Genomic DNA, 27,082 nt, shown 5'->3' with positions numbered 1-27,082 from the left:
ACTCCTATAGCCTTGACAACTACTTACATTCCATTGCCTACTCGGATGTTGACTTCATCCTTCCTTGGTGTTCTCCTTCTTGTGATACCCTGCAAAGAATTTGCAATATGAATGGGTGAGCCTGTATCTAACCACTAGGAATTAATAGGAGAATCAACAAGATTAACTTCCAAGTAGAAACAATGTGGATTACCTTTTTTAATCATCCATGCTTTCCACTTCTCACAGTTTTTCTTAAAATGGCTAGCCTTGTGACAGTGAAAACATTTAGACTTAGAGGCTTTCACTGCCTTGAGGCCATCAGGAGTGGATTTGGAGTTGCTTGCATTATCTGGCACACCTTTTGGTTTTGAGAAGTTCATTTTGTTGGTTTTGAAAACTTTCTTACTATTGTTGGTCTTCTACACAAAGTTCACATCTGCCACTATCTTTCCTTTCTTGCTCATTTCTTCCTCTTGAACACACATGCCAATGAGTTCATTCAGAGTCCACTTTTCCTACTGAGCACTGTAAATGGAGATTAAGTGCTCATACTGATATGGCAGTGACATTAACACTTGATGCACAATAAATTCGTCAACAATAGGGATTTTCAAAGCTTTTAGCTTTGCTGCAATGTCAATCAATGACATAATATATTCCTTTACGCTGCCAGCTCCATCAAACTTCTTTCTTATCAGTGCAGCCATCAAATTGCAAGTCTCAGCCTTTTCTGATTCCTTGTACTTCTCCCCAATAGAATCAAAATAAGCCTTTGCACTGTCATTCTCATCAATTCCTCCCTTGAAAATATCAGCCATGTTCCTTTTGATAATCAGTAGTGCTATCCTGTTTGCTTTCTCCCATTTTTTAAACTCAAGTTTTTCTTCTGCAGAGCTAGTTGTTGTAAGTGCAGCTAGTTGGTTCTTCCTAAGTGCCATATCCAAATCATTGAGCCCTAGGACAATTTCGATGTTTTGCTTCCACTTTTTGAAATTATGTCCATTCAGTGGCTCAATGTTGGAGAAACTCATGAATGCTGCATAAATCAAAAATCACTATAAATTGATCACAATATTTTGTGTGAAAGTATATACCCTATATTGCAGGTGTTCTTTGGCTAAATGATCATATTTGCGTTGAGCATGCAGTAAAGAATTTGAATCATGAATCATGCTTCCAACATTTTATAAGATCATTTATTTTGATTTTATGTCTGTAATTTGTTTAACAGAAATAAAAGAACAAAAGAAAATTTGATCTCATAAGAAGACTGAAACATGTTAGTTCTGCACTCTTTAAGTGTCCAAAGAAATAGAACACCTAAAATTTTAGGACTACTGTTTGGTAATATGGTGATTCTTTGGTGTTAGTCATAGTGCTCATAATACAAGAGTATTTGTATTTTCTGATATCATGAGAATTTTGAGTAAGCTCCAAATCACTTGCATAAATAGAATTGTAAGAACTTTGACAATTCTGCAACGGATATAATTACTACTTTAATATAATCCTTTGCACATACAATTGAATTTACACTCAAAACCATTATAAAAATACAAATATCATATTTTAGTATATGCACAGAATTAACAGATAAAGTTGAGTAAAAATAGAGATATAAAATTGAACACTGAAAATTATATATCTATCCAGAATCGAAACTAACTATAGCATAAGAAATAAATGTAGCAGGCAAAACATAATTTTTACAATTATGTTTGATTAAACGACAAACTGAAAACAATGAATAGACTTTAAACTTGGTTTTGTGTATGATGACTCTGATACCACATGTTAGTTCCTTTAACGTCTGTAAACATACACAAGTACTGCACAAACTCAAGTATTATTAAATATCATTGTTGTGTTAATAAGCAATACATTAATTGCTAAACCTAACTAGATGTCGACATGATGTAGGGGAACTGATACCAGTTAAGCTGCAATAATCTTCTAGTCAGCACATCCAAGAAACCAAAAGCCTTTCTCACAATGGAACTAAGAATATGACTTGATTTCTGTGTGACCAGGGACTATTACTTATATAGAGCATCAGAGAAATCCTAGTCCCTTCCATCAAGGGATTCTAGAATTCCTATCTTAATGTAACTCATATATAAATCCTATTCTCGATCTATTATAACTTTGCTTATGTAAAAGGCCTATAGGTAAACCGAGTCTTCTTTATCCAAATAGGATTAGTATCCTAACTGGAATGTACTTATAGTCTTGTTCTCAAGTAATAGTTTTGTTGCTTGTTTATTAAGCAATGCTAAGGGATTGAGTTCTATTAGAACAAATGCATAAGTCCATTAATTTCTTACAATAATCTCATAATTCGAACCGTTTATTTTTTAGGTTTCACTCCAAACATTATCTTTGTAAAAAATCTCTAAAATTGGAAGTAATTTAGCTATTCAAGAGACAATATTCATCTATTTATTTAATCACACTTAGATTACTAAATGATTTCCGATTTGGTTATTTTTTGCATTGATGAAGTGTGGCCTAAATAATGGATGATTCGGATTGTGAGATTAGTCATGTGGTAGACCCAAAATGATGGTTAGTTTTGTAAAATACAGACATCCTTTTTAGAGAAAATCCCTTCCTATAAGACCTTTAAATATACTAACTCAATCACTCACCCACTAAACACTACTCTCACCCTAAAAAATATTATCCCACCCACCTATCTTCCTTTTTCATAAACTCTAATCTAGTCTCTCACCAAAACTTAAAATCTTAATGCCCATACATCTATAGGTATCATTAATCTACATCATATTTAATTTATAAATTAAGTAGTGATTTTAGGGATTTAATTTGGAATTTAGAAATAAATTATAGGATGAGTATATGACTCTTTTCTTCTACTATCAAATGGGCCATGATTGAATGATGCAAAAGGTTTTGTTTTCGAGGCATGCTTCATTGATTACAGTTTTATACATGTATATGCATTTCACAATCATGAACTTAAAATTAAAGGTTTGTCTCTCATTCATCTATATGGCAGTTATATTAATTTGGATAATCACCAAGCGTAAAGATGGAACCCCTCAAAAAATCTCATTATTCTTTATGCCATAAATATAAGATGAAATAGCTTAATTTGAGAAGCATTTACCAACTGTTGTAAGATTTTATACCTGTATTAATACAGTCTATTTGATTGTTCATGATATGATATGAGAGATGAAGAGAAGATAATTCTAGGGTTTAGTGAGATTAGATAGGTGTAGAGAGGTGGATGGGTAAAATAAGATTCTTTTTTGTTTTTTTACTTAGGCCCTTAGATGTCATTTTACAAAAAGATAAATTTGTAATTATTAATTTCATTAAAACACGTGTCACGTCGTGGTTGGCCATGTCAAGTGAATGTTGTCTTTGCAACAATCAAGTGGGTTTGCACTGCACTGTAACAAGCACTTGCCGTTGTCTCCATCGCTCTGTTTTTTAGGGTATAGGGTACGGGTTTACTCCATACTCTTTTAGGGTGTAGAATGAGGCTTGTGAAGGCTTGAACGTCCGTTAAAAAAAAAAAAAACATTGTTTTATGCTATATTTTCTCACAAATTTTTAAAATTTTAATAAATCTATATAATAAAACAGAACAATTTTTGAATTATCTCCGAGTCCGAATGGCTGAGATTATTTCGGCTTAAATCTAATGGTTGGTTATCTATTTCCCAAATTTACTTTCATGCCCATGAGAATTAGTTTGCTACCTCTCTTTCCTTAATTAATTTTTTCAAATTTATTTTCCGTTGTCTATTAAACTGATTACGCTTACCAAAATATGTGTGTTTGAGCAATAGAAAGAGTCGCTTTGCACTCGCGGGAGCGAGTGTGGAGAGGCTAGTTGATATATATGCATAAATGATGAAAATGGACATGCAAGTGAGCACTAGTCAAGGAGCTAGTTTGGATGAATTGTAAAAAAAAAAATAAGGAATAAATATTATCTAATATCTATTAAACAATAAATTGAAAAGTAAATTACTAAAAATTTCATTTTAGAGCCTTTTGTACAAAAAAAAAAAAAAAAAAAAAAAAAAAAAAACCCACCAAAAAGTTAGAATGATAAATAGGTCCACTTTGTAAAAATAAAGTCCACATTTTATACAAATAAGTTCAAGTTATGTCTTTTTTCCATGATTTTTTTTTTTTGAAACTAAGCAAATTGCTACAGTAATAATGATTGCTACTGTTAAATAGTAACAATGATTATAGTATTTTTGCAATTAAAATAGTTATTGTCATATAGTAACAATGATTGCTACTATCGAACAATAGTAATTAATAGAGTATTTTTGAAATTTAAATAGTTACTGTCCCACAGTAATAATGATTGTCACTACTAAATTGTAGCAATTAATAATTAATTGTCACTATCAGTCAACATCTCAAGAGGTAAAAGTTGAAAAATACTATAAATAGAAGATATTAAAAAAAGAAAATTGCCAGAGAAATAGAGATAGAGGTGGATATCCCTTTAATGAGCAATGCTCTAAAACTAACTGGTTAACAAATTAATACGAAGCTAACCATACTTTTGGGACCACCACATAACTAATCTCATAATCCGAACCGTCAATTATTTAGGTCATACTTCAAAGATCATCATTGCAAAAAATCAACTAAATCGGAAATCATTTAGTCATCTAATTGAGATCAAATAAATAGACGATCAATGTTTTCGATAAAAGCATATAAATAGTTGTTGTTATAATCAAATAACTACATGACTTCCGATTTTGGAGATTTTTTACAGGGATAATTTTTGAAGTAGGGCCTAAAAAATAGACGGTCCAGATTTTGAGATTACATTGTGCGATGGGCCCAACATGGTAGTTAGCTTTGTATTAACTTACTAACTAGTTAGTTTTAGGGTATTCTTCTCCCTTTAATTTCCTTATAATTTAATCATTATAGAGGTGGATATCCCACTGCCAAAAGTTCAGAGAGCCTCGAAGGATTGTGAGGCGAGCTCGAGGGTGAGGCTACCAGGACAAACCAGATGGTGGCCAGGGAAGGCCAAGAACCAGGAGCTTGAGGGCCTCGAGCACTTCTAGAAGCACGTGTCCGACTGCTTTTCCGACCTCCTCTCGTTGCCCGATGGCTTCCCCTCCAACCCCACTTGCTCGATCGCTTGGATTCGCAAGCTCCTCGACATCTTCCTCTGCTGCGAGGCCACTGAGATTTTGGCAAGAGGACCGGCTCAGTTTTTTGAAACCGGGTCGGGTTGTTCTCTGGGTTTTTTAATAAAAGCCCTAAATTGAACAGATAGGTTGCCAATGCAATAAATAATGAAAAGAACATATAAGATGTTATCAATATTTTTTTGTACATAGATATTATCGGATTTTACTCCTCTGCCTTTAGAAATCCTGTTGTTTGGTGCCTTTGCAAAAATCTTGGCCATCCAATTGATCTAAGGGCTTTAATGTTCCATTTCAGCTTGAAACAAAAAATAAAAATAAAAAAACTTCATCTCATCCCTTCCCAAAATCACAAACAAGATATGAATTTCTCTCCTTCGTCATTTCAATCAGACTATGGATCACTCTATTTTTCATTTTGTTTTATAATTTCAATGATGGGTTTAAAAATAGAAAAGATTAATTACTGATGGGGTTGTACCCTTGTTATCGAATCATGGTTAATTATCACTTCTAATTACTAACTCATGATAATATGATTTATTAAATCATATTGAATATTTAAAGCCCTTAGATCAATTGGATGGCCAAGATTTTTGTAAAGGCACCAAACAGCATGATTTCTAAAGGCAGATGAGTAAAATCCGATATTATCTATACTTAACAGTATGCAGCCACCACACCGTTTAAAGTTAGTTAATATATTTTTGATTCCGTTTCTGATCTGGAAAGCCAATCAAAACCTATGCTTGGGAAAGTTAGTTGTAGTCCAATCTTTTATGGTCCAATGGCCACCTATTCATATGCTAAGCCTATTAAAACAGATTATGGAGTCATTTCTGTTTTAATAAAGCCACCACATTCTCAGTTTTCTGTTCCATAGATTGCTGGAATTTTCAAGACCCATCTCACTAATTTTAACTAGGTAACCAACATTCCGTCGTTTGTTAGATAATCACAAGATTTAAAAAGATTTAAGTTTTCAAAAAAATAAGTCAATAACGTATAGCAAACTAATTAACACTTTTTCTTATATATATATATATATATATAATCCAATTTTATACATGAAGAGCTAGACATAAATAATAAACAATTATAGACAATATAAGAACAACTTGCTAGTTAACGTCGTAATTGATGAGTCTGAAATGTGGGTTTGAAGTTTCAAAAATTTCTAAAATTAGAGTTCCAATATCATATTAAAAAATCACTAGACAATAAAAACTTAAATGATCAAGAAATAGATCAACAATATATATATATATATATATATATATACAGACCTCTTCTGTTAAGAGATTCCTTAAATAATTTTATTTAAGGAATTCTTCATGAGGCCAATTCTATGTTATATTTTAACGATCCGAACCATCTATTTTGTTAATATCTATTCAAAGATCATTTCTACAAACAATTAAATAAATCGAAAATCATTAAAATATCTAATTATGATAAAACAAATAAACGAACACAATGTTTTCGATAAACACTTGAAATTGTGACAATTTAATCAACGGTCAAATAATTTTTTATTTTCCTAATTTTTTGCAAGGACGATCATTCAATGAAGACAAAAAAAATATATGGTTCCGATTATAAAAATGCTATAGAGTGGGTCATATGAGGGATCCCTTAAATAAGTAATTCTTTAAAGGATCCCTTAATGAAGAGCCATGTATACATATATATATATATATATATAAGGAAATTTTAAAGTAATTAAGGATGTCCTTACTTTAAGAAAAGTAAGAACATCCTTTTTGGACAAAAAATTCAATGATCGGAACCGTCTATATTTTAGAACATCATTCAAAAGTCACCTTTGCAAAAATTAGCTAGATCAAAAACTGTTCAGCCAGTTTATTATAGTAAACATCATTTCAATCTTATCTGACGGATTGTATTTGTCTGCATAGTTTAGATAATCAAACAATCACTGATTTGGCTGATTTTTTACTGGGATGACCCTTGAAAAGAAACCTAAAAAATGAACGGTTCCGATCATTGAACCACATTGTCAGGTGTTACACAGAAAATGTTCTTACTTTTCTTAAAGTAAGGACATTCTTACTTGATTGAGCCTGTATATATATATATTCGTCTATTTATTCTATCACTTTTAGATGTCTTAATGGTTTTTAATTTATCTAATTTTTTGTAAGGATGATCCTTGTATAGAGACTTAAAAAATAAATGACTTCGATCATCAAATTACAATGCGGAGTAGGTCCCACAAACCATATTTTATCATAAACATAATGAGATATACCTCAACGAAATGAGCTTATATATATATATATATATATATATAGCTAGCAATTGGAAGATGGTCTAATTCTGGGTGAATGTGGTCGCATGGATTTGTCTAAACTTCTTTTCAAGACTCCCAACTAAAGTTCCAACATATTTCTGCAAGCCAGCACAGTTATAACACGTGATTAGAGATTATGTTAAATAATCTCTCTCCTTTTCATATATAAATGATAAAGCATGACAATTAATATATTATATATTGATACAGTATATATATGTACGTAGTGCAACCAAGCATTCACGCAGTCAGTGAATTGAACATATATATAAGCTCCAAGTTTCAACTAGGATTGAATTCCAACCTTCCCGGCCGGAAGACGAAATGCCATTGCAAATAGTCATGGCCAATTAATTTAAGTGACAAAAAATAAAAATGAAAATGTCCTTAATCGAATGGCAAAATAAAAATGTCAATTTTAGATGTCCAAAATCTCATAGTTAAAAGGCACTATCAACTAATTAGTCATTCTAATATGCACAATTGTCCATTCTAGAGACGAATTATATATATTTTATGACTTTTTTTTTTCTTCACTTTTTGATTTTATTCTATATATGCAAGGTATTTTAGGGTATAAAACTTGAACTTGTTTCTCAGTTTTAATTCTCAGGGTTTTGAGACCCTGTTTCTCGGTTAGATTTTGGATGCCCAAAACTCGAGAGTAAAAACCTAAAATCTAACATCAAACGATGATTCTATATATATACCCAAAATATAGAATTTTATACCCTAAATTGATAAAACTTGTAAAAATAAAATAAAATGGGACGTGAGGATATTTTTGTGTATATATTCATACATATATATGGAGCGGCTCCCCTAACTAGAAACTCAACGTACGTACTCTGACTTGCTTTTCACCAAAAGAATAATAGATTAATATAAGAAGATTTAAGATATATAAAACTTTCACATGCATATTTATTAATTAATTTGTTTCCATTCCAGCTAACCTTATAACAAGCTTTCAACCTTTTTAATATCAGAGTGAGTCAACTCAGTTTTACCTAACTATAGCATGAGTTTGAGAAGAAGATTAATTAAGCTTTACTACATAAATAACTGGCAGCTATTAGAAACAATCGGTCACCCCAAATCCACTGTCCAACTTAAGAGCTATAGCTAGTACTGTGTCTTAGACTCGCTCTTAGTCCAGCCACCTAACAATACAAATATATTAAGTTTGGGCTTGATCGAGTGAAGAAGGTGATCATGGGTATGTTCCTAGGTTATCTGGGTTCTCTGCTTCTCTTTGGGGCTCTCCTTGGCATTGTTGAAGGTCGTGTCCACTATTATGACTTTGTTGTAAGTACCATCTCTCTCTCTCTCTCTCTCTCTCTCTCTCAGTTGTAGTAATGTTGCACTCTAATACCATTTATAAGGATCAATGCTTTCTAAAAGTTAACTTCAACTAGCACTTTTAGATAAAGTTTTGAGTCATTACAAAATATGAGTTTTTGTTCATAAAACTTGGTTAAAATTAATTAGTCATACTCTTAATTCTAACTTATAACTTTGATATGTAAAATTTTTATCTTAATTTGGTGTTTGTGGTTTGCAATCAATTAATGTAGTTGAAGGAGACCAACTTTACGAGGCTATGTAGCACTAAGAGCATGCTGGTAGTGAATGACAGTTTACCAGGTCCGGTCATTCGTGTACAAAAAGGAGATACTGTCTATGTTAATGTCCAAAATCAAGGAGACTATGGCCTTACTATTCACTGGTAGTCCTCTCTCTCTCTCTCTCTCTCTCTCTCTCTATTATTATTATTTTGAACAATAATGCTAGAAACTTAGTAACAAATTTACTCATCAAATAATGCATCAGTAAATAGATATGTCATTATGTTATTAATTCAAAATTAATAAAATTCGAAGTGGCCGGGTTCAAATTTGAATAAATGATATAATTTTTTTTGAATGTTATGTGTTGTGTAGGCATGGAGTTCATCAACCAAGAAATCCATGGTCAGATGGTCCAGAGTACATCACACAGTGCCCCATTGAACCTGGGACAAATTTTACTTACGAGGTTATACTTTCGGATGAGGAAGGAACACTTTGGTGGCATGCTCATAGTGATTGGACCAGAGTTGGTGTCTATGGTGCCATTGTTGTCATGCCCTTAAACGAAACAGGCTTTCCATTTCCAGAGCCTGATGGAGAAGAAATTGTTGTCTTCGGTATGTACATATATAGGATGCTCTCATCAATTTTCTCACTCTTGTTGTAGACTCATTTTGGTCATAACTCTTTTGCAGGAAAATTTTTATTTTTGATAAATTAAATGGAAGTAATTGAAAAGCAAAGTCCTTGGTTGTTTGTTGCAATACATGAGTAATTTTATAAAACTTTTCTTTTGCTCAATGCCCAACTAATAATATGGCAAGGTGGGTGGTCATAGTTGGGTGTTGTTGTCAAAGTCAAAGAGTCAAGGATTGATGTTTAGCTGGGAGAATTAGCAGAGGAATTTTTTTTTTCTTAAAGGTCAAAATTTAGTCTCCCTAACCAAAAACCTTTTTTTTTTTTTTTTTTTTTTTCCAAGAGTGAAACTTTGGCCATTTTTAAATTTTTTAGTTCAATTTAGTTTATTTTTGTTGTATTCAACCCTCAAAAATAGGACAGTCATTGTAGTTTATCTCTTCTTCTTAAAAAGGAGTGGGGATGGGATAAAGTTCCCATTTGAGTTATAAGCTCCACATGTAGTTGAGGAAATTAACAAGTTGTATCTGATATAATTTTGAAATTTTGTCATTGTGAAAAAATATTACATATAAAATTAAAATTCCAAGTAATTTTTAAGGGGTATTGAAAAACGGACAACTTAATATACACTGCACATAAATGAAAATGTAGCACCTTTTGATGGCTTGCACTGTTGCACATAAATATCAGTGAGCTTATTTTGCCTTCTCTTCTTGTTCTTGCAGGATCTTGGTACATCGACGACGTGAACAAATTGGTTGAGGAGGCCCTCCAAGATGGTGATGACACTCCCACCTCCGATGCCTACACCATCAATGGACAACCGGGAGATTTGTGCCCATGCTCAAATGGTATATGACTATATGCTCCAATGGTGTATGACTATATGTGTGTGTGAGTGAATGTTGAATCCACATATGTAAGTAATCAACAAGTTTTTCACCTGAAAACTGAAAAAACTGTAGGGTAAGTGATTGATATACATGCATTCAAAGAGATATATACCTCTCATTATATCAAAATTTGAGGAGAGGTCTTTGGTTTTGGTTTTAACAATTAGTCTACTACAGTACTATTAATGTTTCTTTATGAAATGAAGGGAGTTAGGAGGCTGCAAATTCTTCCTATATCCTTTGTACAGTCATAAAATGAAGTAACACAAGTCACAAAGTCATGAAATTTTTAGAATTTTGATTCCATCAAACCAGTTTTTTGGCCAAATGTAAAATTTGCTGCATAACAATTTGAACGACAAAGTTCTGCTCTTCCCCTGATTTCGTTCATTTTACATGAACAACAAGTTGCAAAGAATGTCAGAAAGAAAACTGGAATTCCATATCTGATATAATGTCATTGTTGTCTTGCAGACAGTACACACCGCTGGCAAGTAGAGTATGGCAAGACCTACCTTCTACGCTTGGTCAATGGAGCAATGAATGTAGAACTTTACTTCGCGATTGCTGAGCATACTCTCACTGTTGTTGGTATCGATGGATCATATGTTAAACCCATCGTGACCGATTATATAATGATTAGCCCCGGACAAACAATGGATATTTTGGTCACAGCAAACCAGTCTCTTGGCCAGTATTACATGGCTGCTAGACAATATGACACTGTTAGGTCAGATGTTTTAGACTATGACAAAACAAATGTGACAGCAATTATGGAGTATAAAGGCAATTACACACCCCCAGCACGTCCAATTTTTCCAAGCAAACTCCCTACCTACGAGGACTTAACTTCTTCACTAAACTTCACAGACCGTATTAGGAGCCTAGCAAACCAAGACCACCCAGTAAATGTCCCCAAAAATATATCGACCAGAATGTTTATTGCTACTGGGATGAACTATCTTACCTTTGATAAGGATTCCTCTGAGAGATGGGGTCTTGCTTCAAGTTTAAACAATGTTAGCTGGCTTAATCCATCAACCGATGTGCTACAAGCGTACTACAGGTATTTACTTATTTCAATCCTTCTGTTCTTTGAAGGATAATGATTTTCTGATATATGCTTTATCAAAAACATAATTAAATGGGAAACTAGTTGTCTCTGGTTTAGTCAATAAGGCTTTATTGTAGTACATATGATTGACAGTATCATTAGACGTGGACTCTGGGAATACTATATGATGCAGAATATCATTTGAGGAGTTCACATACAATTAAAATGGGATTATGCCTAAACCATGTTTTTATGCAGGAACATGAGTGGGTTTTATACTCCAGACTTTCCTGATTATCCACCAGCCATGTTCGACTTTGTAGCTGAGGATATGCCCGAGAATGTTGTTCAGACTGTGCAAGCAACCAGGGTGAAGGTGTTAGAGTACAATGAAGAGGTGGAAATAGTGTTTCAGGGTACTAATGTGATTGATGCATCTGAGGATCATCCAATGCACTTGCACGGTTATAGCTTTTATGTAGTTGGAATGGGTTTTGGAAATTTTGACAATGAGACAGACCCCAAAGGGTACAATTTGGTTGATCCACCAAAGATGAATACTGTTTCAGTCCCAAAGAAAGGATGGGCTGCTATAAGATTCCAAGCAAGTAATCCTGGTAAGTTCCTTTTGACACATTAAAACAAGAATCCATCTGGCTAATAGTCAGGATAGATAGTACAATAACATAACCTGTTAGACAATTTGGTAAGAGAACATTTGGCTTCGGATTCGTTTGTATGATTGATTTATTGCGGTTGATTCTTGGCAGGCGTATGGTTTTGGCACTGTCATTTCGAGCGACATCTCAGTTGGGGCATGAACGCTGTTATCATAGTGAAAGATGGAGGCACCCCTGAGACGAGTGTCCGCAAACCACCTGCATACATGCCTCCATGTAATGATTCACCTGCCATTAGGCTGCAACCATTTGATCAGGATTCAGCTGGACAAGTAAATTGATTTTGACTCTGTTACAACTAGATGATGTAGATTGTAGCCAAATAAAATGACTACAAAGTGTGACTCATGATATTTGAATATTTATATCAACATATAACTAGATTCCGGTCATTTGTGGCATCCCTTTTTGGAAGAATTCTCTTACCAGTACGAGAAAAGTGAGATATGAGTAATGAGAAATATGAGTCATTGAATTGCAAGATGTTAATTAAATGAAATTATAACTTAATGTACGCTCACATTTCTCATGCTTATAAGAAAATTTCTCTACCAATTTGTGTTTAGAGATGTACATGGACTTGAATATATGAATAGTAGTGAACTGGAGTTTATATTGCAACTGATTATACTTACAGCCCCTGAGGTTTATCGTTTTTTCACATACACCCCTTGGGATTTCAAAAATTACACATACACCCCTAAGGTTTCAAAACTATTGCATATAACCCCATACAAGAGAAAAAATAAATAAACAAAAAAATTTTTTTTTATTGAGGTTGGACCTTACACCTTGAGTAACTTAATGAAATCATAACTTATATACGCTCACATTTCTCATGCTTATAAGAAAATTTCTCTACCAATTTGTGTTTAAAGATGTACATGGACTTGAATATATGAATAGTAGTGAACTGGAGTTTATATTGCAACTGATTTTTTTGGTGATATTTTAATTGTTTTTCTTTTGGAAGGGAAATTATTGTGATTCATTTTTGACATGCATCCAAATAACTATGCTATTCATGCTCTCTAGTCTAGGGAGTCTAAGGACACTTCCCGCGAGAGTGCGAGAAATACGAATGACGGTCTCCTTCACTAAAAGTATTTTATTTTGACAATTAAAGTTGTGATATTGATAGTCTTTAAAATTAAATTTCTAGTTTATATTTTTCATGCATTTCATTTTGGATGTTTTTTTTTTTACAATTTTTATGATAAAAGAAACTACATAATAGGTGCATATGTTTGGCGCCCAAGGGTATTTTAGAATTTTTCTATGTAATGCATCTTTTCCTTATAATTTTCTTTTTTAATATTTTTATATTCTGCATGTTTGTTATATAAGAAAATAGAATTATACAATACATACTGCTCACCTAATGGACTTGAACTTAGGGACAATCGTGTTAAATCCAACCATTAAAAGTGATCTCCATCACTTGTCCCTCATTTTAAGCCCCTTAGGTGAGCATTATTAGAATTAGGGGTGGGTTCGGTACGGTTATCGTACCGAAATACCCATATCGAATTCCGACCGATTAGGGTCGAGATGAGGTTTTTTGGTTCCGAAACCATACCAACGGTAGTCGGTAACCGTTCACTTCGGTATTGGTCGGAGAGTGGTAGCGTCGGAGCGGTATTGAGCCTGCCGAAAACAGCACCAACAACCAAATTAAGAAATCATAGAAAGGAGGAGAGATAAGACAGAGAGAGGGGGAGAGATAAAAGGGAGGTGACAGTAGTTTATGGTGGAGTTCGTGGTGGTGGTGGTGGTAGGGGTCTGAGATGGTGTTGGGAGTCTAAAAAGACAAAGAGAGGGAGAGAGATAAGACGGAGAGAGGGAGGCGACAATGGTTTAAGGGTGGAGTTCGTGGTGGTGGTGGTAGGGGTCTAACATGGTGGTGGGGTCTCACATTTCTCATGCTTATAAGAAAATTTCTCTACCTTTTTGAGTTTAGAGATGTATATGGACTTGAATATATGAATTGTAGTGAACTAGAGTTTATATTGCAACTAAGTTTTTTGGTGATATTTTAATTGTTTTTCTTTTGGAAGGGAATTATTGTGATTCAATTTTAACATGCATCCAAATGACTATGCTATTCATGCTCTCTACTCTAGGGAGTCTAAGGACACTTCCCGCGAGAGTGCAAGAAATACGAATAGCAGTCTCCTTCACTAAAAGTATTTTATTCTGTTATTAAAATTGTAATATTAACAGTCTTTAAAATCAAATTTCTGGTTTATATTTTGGGAAATTTTATACATACCAAAAAATCTTCTTATTTTACCCAACTTCTCAATTTACCCAACCATCACTTTTTTGAAATTAATATTTTCTCATTTTACCCAACCCAAATTACTATCATACCCTTATTAATAATACCTAACCTCTTTCCCTCCCAAACTTACCTTCAATCTCACTCTCATAACTAAACTTCAAACCCTAAACTAATTTTTTTTCCTCATATCATTTAATCAAGGTTGTTTAGACGAATGAAGAGTCAAATCGTCGTTTGGGAGCCTTCAAACGAGGGTTGTGTGCAAACTATTTTGTGTTATGAACGCCATTAATGAATCTGGGTTCGCGTAGTGTTCGATGGATCAGTGTCGAACATTTGCATTTTATTCGGCAGGCACCTGCCTAACATTTGCATTATATTTAGCAGGTGCCCACCAAATAATGATAGGATGCTTTGCAAGTGCCCACCAAACGATGGTTGTGTGATAATTTTAGACATTTTTGCATCATTCGGTGGACACTTGCCGAACATTCGATCATTATTCAGTGGGCACCTGCCGAATATAATGCAAATGTTCGGCAGGTGCCCGCTGAATAAAATGCAAATGTTCAACAAGCACACTTGTAGAAAATATTCGGCACTGATCCACCAAACACTGCGCAAACCTAAATTTGCTAAAGCTTTTAATACCCACGAAAAAATGTAAAAAATTGGCACACATACCTCATTTGGAACCTTGAAAATAATGATTTGATCCTCTATTCGGGTTAAAACATTTGATTGGATGATATGAGATCAAAACTTTGGTTATGGAAGAGGTTGAACATGAAGATATGATGTTAGGTATAGAAATAAACAAAGTTTTTTTTTTTTTTTTTAAGTTGCATTTATCCTCAATGGTCATTTCATCATGAGACATAATTGTCCATTCATGATTAAAAATTTTGTTGGGTAAAATAAGAAGAATGTTGGGTATGTATAGAATTTCCCTTATATTTTATTATTTTTCATGTACTTCATTTTGAATGTCTTTTTTTTTTTTTTTTTTTTTTTTTACAATTTTTTTAATAAAAGAAAATACAAAATAGGTGCATGGCACATAGGTTTGGCGCCCCACGGTATTTCAGAATTTTTCTATGTAATGCATATTTTCCTCAAAATTCTTTTTAATATTTTTATATTCTGCATGTTTGTTATATAAGAAAATAGAATTATACAATAATGCTCACCCAAGGGACTTAAAATTAGGGACAATCGTGTTAAATCTAACCATTAAATGTGTTCTTCATCACTTGTCCCTCATTTTAAGCCCCTTAGGTAAGCATTACTAGAATTATATATGGTAGAGAGAACATAAATTTTACATATGAATAGGCTTGGGTCTATTGCTATTGTATACATTAAAATACATTTATCATGCATTACAACATCTTATCATGAATTTCAACTCCCAAATTTACCAAGAACATGGATCAAAGAGACAGATACAGCAAAAGATTGTTTAGGCGGTATGCCAAGATAATAGTAAAGACCAGAGTTTACATTATTTAACAATACATAGAAAGCTATATGCATTCTGCACCTTTGGAATGGGCTATCCAAACTGAGTAATTCTTATTTATACCTCATTTTTTGTACCGCATTTGCATCATTTCTCTAATAGAGGTGGGATCTATCTTTACAAATGAGTCTCAACTCTATTAGAAATGTGATACAAATGCAGTGCAAAGAATGTGGTATTTATTCAGTCATTCAATTACGCAACATACTTCACAATATAGGACTTCAATAGCACATCAACCTCTAATTTTACACCATCTCAGATCAAAGCTCCCTCACGGCCGCTTTCTGCTCTGCAACAAACAATAAACAAGAAAACCAGAAAGAAACAAGGAGGTTAATATAATAGATAAATATAACGACCATTTTAGCAAGCTATATTGCCCAACCCTACCTCCTGTGCAACCCAACTACACAAATCATGTAGAAGAATATAGTAGAAGGAAACACCCTAAAGGCTAAAGCTTCAATGGTCTCTAACTGGTATGTGTGGCATAATTGTGCAAGATACCAAAATTAAATAACAATATCACTAAAATTCAAACTAAATTATGCCTATTAAGACTTCTTGTCAAATCCATTTTTCACTTTTTCTTCTTTCAGCAGTATTTCCCATACCTACATCATTTTATCACCTCTCCAGGATCAGAAACCACATCCATATTTGCTATGGATGCCAACTTCCACTACAACCTTTCAAGAATATTGTCTTTCCAGTAATTGATATAACCTTATGTGAAAATTACAAATAAATTACATACTTGCTGAGATTGACTCCCCTTAAAGCCTATAATGATTGGACTTTATCTACTAAAGTAACATTCCACATTTTAGCAAACTTGATATGCTTTTATTCTTGGAGACCCCCTTCCTAACAAAAATGAAAGCTCAAAATCCCAGCCCTACTTTAGGTCATGAAGGATTTAAGGGCCTCTTTGAGAGTGCTATTGGCAGTGCTAAAAGCGCTTCCACATAGCTAAAAGCTCTATTCATAGTGTTTGGCAGAATAGACGAGTGTTTTTGGATTCCATAAACACTTTTAAGTGCTTCCTAGAGATATCAGGTGCTTCATCAGGAAGCAGTTCAAAGTGAATATGTAAGCATTTTTTGTGTGCTAATAAAAATGCCACTAACAAAAGTACTACTAAGTAAAAACACTTCACACAAAAGCATTCTAAAAGAGGGGTTAAAGTGTAAGTGTCCCTAAGGTCTATACAATACAACTTTAGAGAAATTGTGTGAATAAGGACTTATTTCTTTAACTATGATGATATTGTCCACAAATTACCTGCACCAAAGATCTCTTTTTTCTTTTGTTACAAAAGATCTCATCTTGAGTGGTAGTAAGTTCATCAATACAAGGCCATGGACAATAAAAACAACTAAGGTCCTGTGCTGTGACATTTTTGTTTGTTTTTTTGTTTTTTTTTTTCAGTTAGAGATAATAGAGAAAAGATATGGAGGAAACAAGGGAGGTAGATGAGAAATGAGAAAGGTGAAAAGAAATGAAAGATAATATATAACAATTCAAAAAAACCATAACAAATAAACATTTAAGAAAACCATAAGACTAAGAGCATACATATCCAAAATACTTCATTTTACTGAATGTCCTTAAATAATCAATAAAAATTTCTAACTTGATTACAAAGAGGAGAAATCCTATTCTACAATTGAAATAAAAAAAATGCAGATTTCCCTCTAAATTTTATAAGCTACCTTGCTCTGGGATTCTTCCAGCTAGAAGGATTAAGCTTGACTCTTGAAACTCAAACAAGGCTTTCATATTGCTTGGAATTGAGACTTCCAGCACACAAGCAATGCTTTCTTGCTACAGTAGCAGTGTTGCTTTCTATTTTTTCTTTAGGAGACTCTTTCTTGGGTTTCTCATTAATCAGTTCATTCATATATTTCCAATATCATCATTATCTAATGGATTTCTTCAAGCCAGTTTGCGGTGCATATCAACTAATTATCATCCCTTCTTCCATTACAAGTTTGATTAACAAAATTATGTCTTATGTACTTCAAAGGCTTCCACAAATTTTAACAATTATCCCCACCCCATTTATATTCTTATGCTTTCCTGCATGCCAAATTTGTATCCTGTAGCTTCAACAACATAGCTTTCCCTGCTGCCCACTTAGTCTCCTATTCCAAGCAAATAAATTAAGTTCTTCAAGCAGTATATGATAAATACAACAGAACAGATGAAATAAAATTTGCTTCCTCAACATTACCAACAGTCAATCTAAAAAGCAAAACATAGCAGTAGGCTTGCCTGTTACCACTTTTTAGTAAAACAAGGTAGACTGGATCTTGGGATGTCAGCTTCAACAGCTGCCAGACAACATAGATACATGCAGTAATGCTGGAAAGTAGAGAGCAAAGTTCAAACTATTAGTAATTGATCCTATAACGAGTTAACAGCAAATTCACTCTATTATAAAATGAGTTTAATACACCCCATATAATAAAACCGAACATACTCATGATATCATTTTATTGTAAAATTTCATTATACCGTAATTTCCATTTTTTTTTTTTTTGGGAATTATATCAGCAATGAAAATTGAAAAAGAAAAATTATAAAAAATTCAAATGGAAAAGTTGTTTTCCTCACTACACAGATATTCTAAACTACCTGTCCCACAAACCATACATATGTAAATCTATGCTTTCAATGTGGAACTCATAAGGATAATACAGACACTGTCCAATAACATACAAAAATTAATGTGTCGATCATGTTATACAACAAGTTCTACAAAGATTATATAGAGGTAGGGCATAATTACATTTGTATGTTGTTATTACAAAATAAAATGAGCATTCTTGTTAAAAGATGAATAGAAAGTATATAATCAGTTCAGGAATCAGAACCGTGTGAGGTACCTGCCAAAACAGATCAGTAAAATTATCCAAAAGACTGCACAAATCCAACTTGATTCTTTGTAGGCAACCCAAACCTGATTTAAAATAAGACAGTGATGCACACAATTCAATTTTACTTACTCGCAAGGATCTCATATAAAATTGAAAGAAGAAGATTAAAAACCAATGCTGCAGAAACCTAGGTTACAGAAACCACTATAAAGCTAAACTGATTGTTACTTTCTAAGTATAGAATTTATCCTCAAAACCCTTAGCCACAAATTTTAGAATATTCGTTAGCAATTTTAATGCTGCATAACATATATAATTTCCTCAGTGTAATTTGTGTGTGGGACTGGGTGTTTTTAGGAGAAAAAAGGATAAAGAATCAATGTTTACAGTAATATGACTGAATGGATTTTGAGACAGAGATTGTAAGAGCAATTTATAAGAATATGAAATTTCTACTTAAAGAACCCAATCATTGCTTAGCTGAAGTTAACATATTTGACTCAAATCACTTGAATCAGACGCTGAATTTGTTATGTTCTCAAAGTAATATTTAAAACCAAACTACCATAGAGGAAAACTCTTGTGGCAGAGAGATAAGCCTAAAACAAGTCTTAGTCAAGATGCAACTTCATTGATAACCAATTTCAGTTCATTCATTATTGGTGTCTGTTGACTCCCCCTGTCTCTCAAAGGATACTGGAAACATAAATTGGGTTGCATTGAGCTATAAAGAGTCTTTGAGACATACTGATAGTGCAATAACATTGATATAAAAGTCGATTAATGTTGCCGTCATCCACCTGCAAACATTTAGCAGCCAACTTTAATTATATGTCTGATAGATGAACAACGCAATCAAAATCTTGAACCAGAACATTTCCAATTACACAGTCTAGACTAATATTCTCTCACAAAGTAATTTAGTTTACAAGAATAAAGAAACGTATGGGTCTGGGAAAAAAAAGTAAGAACTTACGGAGTTAAAAGCTCTGTGCGAAAAGGAGTACCATCTGTCAAGAGAGTGTAAAGCAGAGTTCCCAGCATCAAAAAACCCAAAGCACTGAAAAGGACTCTTGCAATCAGAACAGGTGAGTGCTTATTCTTAATTTCGATACTGTACCTATATGAAAACATTTCTCAAGTCAAATAGAGGGTAGGAGTCTGATACATGGAATAACAACAAAAACATGTACATGATACCATGCTATCACATTTGTTTCCTATTAAAAGTTCCCAATATTATCTGTCTGTTCAAGGAGATGATAGAGGAAAAAGAAAAAATATATGACTTACCTAGCGACAAAAAACTAATGAAACACGGGCAATAACATATGCAGTTTCCTTGTGTATGTGTGTGTGCGCACGCACGCGTGTGTATGTCACTGAATAAGACTATGATTTCTAGTATATGAACATATATGCATTGTTGTGGACTACCATTATCCAATAAAGTTTGGTCATCAGATATTCAGATAGAGCTCAATTATCAGATAAAGCTCAACTGACATCATCATAGTTTTAAGTTTGTCTATGTAGAATCCCTTTTTTGGTGTTAATTTGTAAAAAAAATACCTAATGTACAAAATATTTCTCTCCTAGTTAGTATCAGAGAACAATCTTATTCATCTACATCTATATCTACATCTGCAGCCTGCCTCTTCTTGTAATTGCTGCACCAATTCTTCTCAGCAGAAATTCATATGACACCTTTCATTTGCATCCCTTTCCTTCCTCCAAACAACCTCTGCACAATAACACACCTTCTATCCATTTATAGCTTATTGCTCAATATCACAGCTTCACAAAGGACCCTGGCTTGATGAAGCAACAAACAGATATATTCAAAATCCTTAATCACCGGATCACCGGATATATTCTCAAACTAACTGCTTAAAAAACCCCAATCACCTCCAAGAATGATATTTCTCCTCCCATGTCCAATCTCATTTTCTATAATCTTCCATGGCTATCTCGGACAACTATGTTTCTTCCACCTCCACTGTTATGACCGTCACGTCCTCTCTCTCTTCAGAACTTCCATCTTGGTTCCAATTTTCATTACAGTCAAGCTGACCGATTGCAACTATCTCCTCTGGTATAAAAGTTTCATTCTCTTACACAATGGAATTTGTGGTGCAGAGTGTGTAAGTTCTATAAGCCACTAACAGGTTGCATATGCCACATCAAAGAGAATTAAATTGATTCAGCAGATCCTATACAAAGTCCAATTTTTCAGTTTAATGCTAATTAAATCTTAGGAACATTCGATTATGAGAGAAAAAAATTAAAAAACAAACAAAAGCTTCAAAACTCTATGAAAATATTATGTACAAAGTAAAGAGAGAAATTTCTATTTAAATGACTCCTAAGTACCAAACAGACGGCGACTTCTGATGATATAGAAACAACATAATCTGAACAATCTTTTCCAACTAAGGAAACCAGATTGGATTTACATAAAACTTCATTCATTGACAAAATTCTTTATGCAAATCTTCCACCATCATAATTCCATATAAGAATTTGATTCCAGCATGAAAGCATTAAGTATAAACATGCTGCTTAGGTTACATACTTGTTTGAATGCCGCAACAGAACATAGAACATCGGATGATGCGATTCTTGAGTCGATAGGTTCATAAATTGCAAAACAATGTAGGCACATGTAGCAACACTAAAAATAGAAAACAAAAGGAGAGAAAAATTAATAACTTGAAAAAATTTAATCATGAACCAGATCAGATGTCAACTATTTCCTTTGTATAAATAGTGGGTGCCTGTAAAAAGCATCAAAAGATAGTACAAAACAAGAAGGGTAAAAATAATATTGTAATGAAAAAAGTATATAAAGGCAATTAAGACAAAAATAAGAAAAAAATTATAATGCGCAAAGCAAACATAATAGAATTAGAGAACTCTGAATCATGCAACTTCTCTGTTACTTAAGCATAGGCAACTACTACATCTCAAGAATCATTCTCAGTGCATAGAAGTGTTACGGGTTGGGTCAGATAGGGATTGAGAACTTTTCCCATCTGACCTGACCCTATTGGGTTGAACTTTCAACCATCCAAGACCAACTGGGAAAATACCAGCACTGAACCAGCCCAATCCACTAAGTAATCAAGTAGTTTCGGCTAATCTGGTCGGATCGGTCCTATTGACATCCCAACAACCCGCTTTAAAGATTTTGGTACAACTTCAAACTATTTGAGCTACACTCCAAAACAGCTTATAGAAAAGTCCACTCACTTGGAAGGGTACTAGTAGCCTGCCGAACTTTTTAATTGGATGGCCACTCGCTTAAAGAACTAATCACAGCCTTCATATTATTTACCTCCCTCAAATACATGGATTTTCTAATCAAACATTCAATAGAGAACATAGGTAACTATGAGATAATAGAAAGCAAACCTTCCTAAACATACTAGCAGAATTATCCAAAGTGTTGCACTAATCCAGTTTGACTCCTTGTAGAAAACCCAAGCCTGATATGAGAGACAAATCTATATAATTCCATCTGAAAATTTCTTTAAGAAGCAAAAATAGTAGGACCTACACAAAAAATTTGCAAAAGACACATTCAATTCAACACAAGATGAAATATCAAGTAAATCAAGAGACCTCTGAGTGAAAGGACTTATAAGATCATTTTATGCAGACCAAAAGCACCTAAACAGCCAGTAATAGGAGTATCTTCTAATTTCAATATCATGAGAAGCCTTTGGGTACATCTGAAAATGAAAGATATAAGGAGAAGGGAGTAAGGCCTTCTCTGTCCAACATACCAAGTACAAGACGAATGAGATGCTGAAATCTGAATAAAATTAGAGATTAAGTGTAATCTGCGATTTTTAGGCAAGATACAAAATGATGCAGCAGCAGAACCAACAGGGAAAAGAAAAGATAGAGAAATAGAAGAGAGGGAGAGAGAGAGAGAAAGAGAGAAGGTTAGGGTGGAGATGTATGAAGAACAGAGAGATAATCGATTTTCATTTCAATATGCAAGTCTAAATTCAATCCTAATGCCAACGCCAAAAATAAATCATAGAATTATCATACCAATAAAATTTTCAGGACGCCATGAATTCTGCAAAGTTGTCCATAAATAATCAGGATGCCATGAAGGAATCTAAAGATTATTTTAGTTCATAAAAAAACAGACAAATAACATGATCCTTTCATTACTCGTATGATTGTACAACTATTTAAAGATTCTATCACTTCTTTCCTAGACAGGCTAAAGATCAGCACTTCAAATATTTTTCTTCATTTTATGTGCACATTAAACCTCCACGAAGAAAACAGAGAGACAATATTATGCACAATATTATGAAGATAATGTAGTGCATTAATTCACAATATATATATATATGTATATATACATATAACAGCCCCTAATGAAGGCACAACAGAACATTACTGGACCAATAAATGTTCTTCCCACATGTGAGTAAGGTGACACAAATGCACAGATAGTTGGAGGCATTTCTGCTGTGGGATGACAACACTCAGAAACTTGAAAAGGAGTAACCAGATAAGCCAGTTTTGACCAAAAAAGTCTAAATCCAAACACCAGAGCATCCTACATTAAAAGCCATACAGCCTAGCACCTATTCACCATGAAAGAAATAAATCTAACAGGAAAAGTTAGGCTCTATACTTGATTGACAAGCAATGTGTATTCTAGACTCATCATTACTTAGCAATGCACACAATTACAACAAGAGCTAATCTTGCAAGTTTCAAACTAATAAAAAAAACCCAGAGACCACTCATTGCAATCAATCTTGTACCTCAATCATGTTTAACATCTAACATAAAGGCAATCAATTAGTATCATACCCAAAATTTATGTTTGTTTGTATGCTTCTATTTACTAATGTTTTTTTTTTTTTTTCCCTAGTTGATTTTGAACAAAGCTATATATGATATTGCAAAATGAAAATAATAATAATAAAAACATGAGAATTCTCAAGGAAAACTACGAAAGCAATTACAAAAATGAAACTTCAAGATTTTCAATGAAGGTGAGATGTTAAATCAAAATGTTTATCATACTCATACCGCCAAAAGTACAACATTGATATAGAAATCAACCAAGGTTGCCGCCATCCACCTGAAACAAAATTCCAAACATTTCCCAATATCAAAACTCCATAAGAGTCAAAACCGAAAAAGAAAAGAAGAAAAGAAGCTATTGAAGCTTTAAATAAGTTTCAACACAAAATATTTTCAACGAACTTTGGGCACTAATGGCACCAAAAGACTAAGATAACAACAATGGTGTTTGAGATTAATATTTTACATTAAACCCAGTTCTAAAATGTGTTTCCATGTGTGCAGCTTAATCATAAAGATGGAATTCAACCATGGAATACAGAAAGAGAGAGAGAGAGAGAGAGAGAGAGAGAGAGAGAGAGAGAGTACGGAGTAAGAAGGTCCTTGCGAAAAGGAAAGCCATCGGTGGAGATAGTGTAGGCGAGAGTGAGCACCATCACACAGCCCAAAACCGCAAACAGAGTTTTTAAACCAAACACCAGCCGATTCGCCATTGCCTTCACTCTGAGCGAGAAGAAGAAGAAGAAGAAGAAGAGAAGAAGAGAAGAAGAGAAGTGCCATGTGCCAACTGCAATGAAAGAAAGTGTGCGTGGTCAAGGCGGAAAGACAAGGATACCAGGGTTCCACGTCGAGTTCGTAAAAGGCTGGCGCTTATATACGCACGATTAATGACTCTTAAAAGTCAAATGGATAAAATAAAGAGTACTGCTATGGCACACTTTTTTTTTTTTTTTTTTTTTTCCACATACCCTCTTTCTCATTTATTATATTATAATTTTAATCTTTAACCTAAATGACCATAATACCCTTTGGTACACCTCCCAAACCTAGGGCTGTAAATTGGCTCGATACAGCTCGAGTTCGGCTCGAGCTTGGTTCATTTAAGTTCAACTCGAAAAAAAATAAGCCAAGTCGAAGCTCGCTCGTTTAAGAAACAAGTCAAGCTTGAGCTTTAGTATGTTCGGCTCGGAAAGCTCGTAAACAGCTCGTATTGTCTAGTTTATATATTTCATACCTAATTTTCCATAACTTATATGAGGACTTGCTATTTTTATTTTCTACTTTATTTTTGTATTGTTTAGTTATAAGACTTTCACTACCTTATACCTCTTTTTTTTAATGAGAATTTTTGTAAATGTTATAAGTTATCAATGTTTAGATGGAATTATTTTGTACAGTTGTATTTCCTGGAAACCATATTCATTTATATGGTGTTTTAAAGAAGTCTTTGGTGCCTATCTAATTTAATTAAAAATATATATTAACTCTAAGTTAAATTAACATATTATAATGCTTTCAAGAAGAAAATATTCGACAAAAATTAATCTTTTTTAAAAATAGTAGCTAATAAAATATCTTTGATAAAATTATGTGAATAAGCTCGATACAGTTCGAGTTCGTATCGAGTTCGATTTTTTTTTTTTAGCTCGTTCGAGCTCGACTCGTATAAAAAACAAGCCAAGACAAGCTCCAGCTTGAAAAATTTAAAACAAGTCAAGCTTGAGGACGGTGGTATTCAGCTTGACTCGGCTCGTTTACACCCCTACCCAAACCAGCCATCACCACCTTCAATTCTCTCTCCTTCCTCTCTCTTCTCTCTCTTTCCCTCTCTCTCCTATCTTCTTTTCTCCCTCGGGTCTCTCTCCTCTCCCTTCCGCGCCCAGCTCACATAAAAATCTTTTTTGGCTCCTAGATCTAAAATTTGTTTTTGCAACCCATAGAAACCTTTTTTGGCTTTTGATTTAAAATCTTGATTATGATGCTTGATTGTCATATGAAAAATTGCCATACATCTGGGCTTAATGAAAAAGATGAATTTAAGCAAATTTGATTCAAAATATTTGTAGAATGGGTAGCCCCCACAAGTTGGACTCCCTATTACACTGTATGCAGTTAGGAACCAATCTCCCTACATAAGCAGTTATCTTACTTTTTTGTAATTTCTGCAGTTGGGAACCAATCTCCCATTGCCATGGAGGAAGATGATGCTTCAATCCACTGTAAAAAGAGGGAGGAAGCAAATGTGATAGAGAAAGAAGATGCATTTCCCAAGGAGAATGGAGAGCAGCGGAGCAATGGCCTTGGAGCTAGCAGAGTGTGCAAAAGAGAAGGAGAAACAAAAAGAGAAAGAAAGGGGAAAAGAGATAGAGAGAGAGAGAGAGGAGGAGAAGGAGGAGGAGGAACTCCGACGATGGCCTGGGTTGGCTGTGGGTGTGTTGTGTGCAGGGGTGGATTGGGCTGGGTTGGCTGTGGGTGTGTGTTTTTTATTTTTTGTGAGCGGGTATTTTGAAATTTTAGGGCTTTTTTGAGAAATTGTAAAATTTAAAGAATGCTGCTATTTGTACACCTTTTTTTTTTTTTTCTTTTTACACACTCTAAAAATTTAATTTGTGAATTTACTTATTTGACATAAAAGGAAAAGACTTTAAAGGACAAAAAAAACTCTCCTTACACACCCCATCTCTTTTTCCCTCTCTCTCTCTCTCTCTCTCTCTCTCTCTCTCTCTTTCCTTCCCTTTCTCCTCTCTCTTTTCTCTTTCTTTGTCTGGAAACACAACCCAGGACAATGACCTCGTCCATTTCTCTCCATCAGTGAAGTTTGCAAGCCCAATGTGTCTCCTCAACTAATTTTTCTTCTACCATCCAAACCCAATTATAATTTATGTATAAACAACAAAACCCAGTAAACATATCATGTCTCCAATCCAAAAACGCCATCAACTTAAACAATTTCTAATATAATATAAGTGAGAAATTTTGATGCTTAAATTAGAAATTTTACCTCTTCCAGCAGAATAAACAAACATCCAAGTCAATATTGCCAATACCAACCATCTTTTTTTCTCCATACTCTCTCTGTCCCAAAAACAAAATTTAAATGTTTGAAATCAAATTATAGAAACGGACCAGGACAACGACCCACTGGTTGTTTCGTTCGGCGACAACCCAAGCAAGTACCTAGGACAGCGATGACCCAAGCAGGAAAGGATCGGAGACCCGAGCATGCCATTCGGCACTGGTTCGCCGAAACT

At 33.9% G+C, this 27,082-nt stretch overlaps 3 protein-coding genes across 6 annotated transcripts; 1 reads left to right on the top strand and 2 right to left on the bottom strand.

The window, feature by feature from the left end:
- Window positions 1-497: 497 nt before the first annotated feature.
- LOC147277488 (uncharacterized) lies at window positions 498-1,013 on the bottom strand. The gene has a single exon (XM_086255646.1). It carries the CDS (start codon window positions 1,011-1,013, stop codon window positions 498-500), a length of 516 nt encoding a protein of 171 aa, XP_086111772.1.
- Window positions 1,014-8,676: 7,663 nt separating this feature from the next.
- LOC147277487 (putative laccase-9) lies at window positions 8,677-12,579 on the top strand. The gene is made up of 7 exons (XM_086255644.1): window positions 8,677-8,769; window positions 9,039-9,190; window positions 9,405-9,649; window positions 10,397-10,522; window positions 11,039-11,630; window positions 11,877-12,235; window positions 12,389-12,579. The coding sequence occupies exons 1-7, from the start codon at window positions 8,677-8,679 to the stop codon at window positions 12,577-12,579; spliced, it is 1,758 nt and encodes a 585-aa protein (XP_086111770.1).
- Window positions 12,580-15,919: 3,340 nt separating this feature from the next.
- On the bottom strand, window positions 15,920-24,600 carry LOC147277486 (uncharacterized). Of its 4 annotated transcripts, none has more exons than XM_086253940.1 (9): window positions 24,420-24,600; window positions 24,057-24,108; window positions 22,404-22,477; window positions 21,565-21,663; window positions 19,966-20,109; window positions 19,738-19,789; window positions 18,999-19,072; window positions 18,392-18,474; window positions 15,920-16,391 (listed from the first exon to the last, which is right to left on the bottom strand). In XM_086253940.1, the coding sequence occupies exons 1-9, from the start codon at window positions 24,542-24,544 to the stop codon at window positions 16,363-16,365; spliced, it is 732 nt and encodes a 243-aa protein (XP_086110066.1). In that variant the 5' UTR covers window positions 24,545-24,600; the 3' UTR covers window positions 15,920-16,362. The 4 variants fall into 4 exon arrangements, with proteins under 4 accessions (XP_086110066.1, XP_086110063.1, XP_086110067.1 ...); XM_086253937.1 differs by having other exon boundaries at window positions 15,920-16,396; window positions 18,385-18,474; window positions 24,420-24,599; XM_086253941.1 differs by having other exon boundaries at window positions 18,385-18,474; window positions 24,420-24,599.
- Between the last annotated feature and the right edge of the window lie 2,482 nt (window positions 24,601-27,082).

The sequence above is a fragment of the Dryas octopetala genome, chromosome 8 (assembly GCF_963921425.1).
Source record: "Dryas octopetala chromosome 8, drDryOcto1.1, whole genome shotgun sequence".
Taxonomy (NCBI): Eukaryota; Viridiplantae; Streptophyta; class Magnoliopsida; order Rosales; family Rosaceae; genus Dryas; species Dryas octopetala.
The sequence above is the reverse complement of the archived record's forward strand: the minus strand, read 5'-3'. Positions and strand labels throughout refer to the sequence as shown.

Bases quoted from the DNA above. Each gene is read 5' to 3' on its own strand.
- LOC147277486 (XM_086253937.1), bottom strand. From the start codon at position 24,544: ATGGCGAATCGGCTGGTGTTTGGTTTAAAAACTCTGTTTGCGGTTTTG. The intron at 20,110-21,564 runs GTATGTAACCTA...GTTTTCATATAG, and splicing joins CTGTTGCGGCATTCAAACAA to GTACAGTATCGAAATTAAGA. The intron at 18,475-18,998 runs GTACCTCACACG...TCTACTTTCCAG, and splicing joins TTACTGATCTGTTTTGGCAG to CATTACTGCATGTATCTATG.
- LOC147277487 (XM_086255644.1), top strand. From the start codon at position 8,677: ATGGGTATGTTCCTAGGTTATCTGGGTTCTCTGCTTCTCTTTGGGGCT. The intron at 9,191-9,404 runs GTAGTCCTCTCT...TGTGTTGTGTAG, and splicing joins TATGGCCTTACTATTCACTG to GCATGGAGTTCATCAACCAA. The intron at 11,631-11,876 runs GTATTTACTTAT...GTTTTTATGCAG, and splicing joins GTGCTACAAGCGTACTACAG to GAACATGAGTGGGTTTTATA.
- LOC147277488 (XM_086255646.1), bottom strand. From the start codon at position 1,013: ATGAGTTTCTCCAACATTGAGCCACTGAATGGACATAATTTCAAAAAG.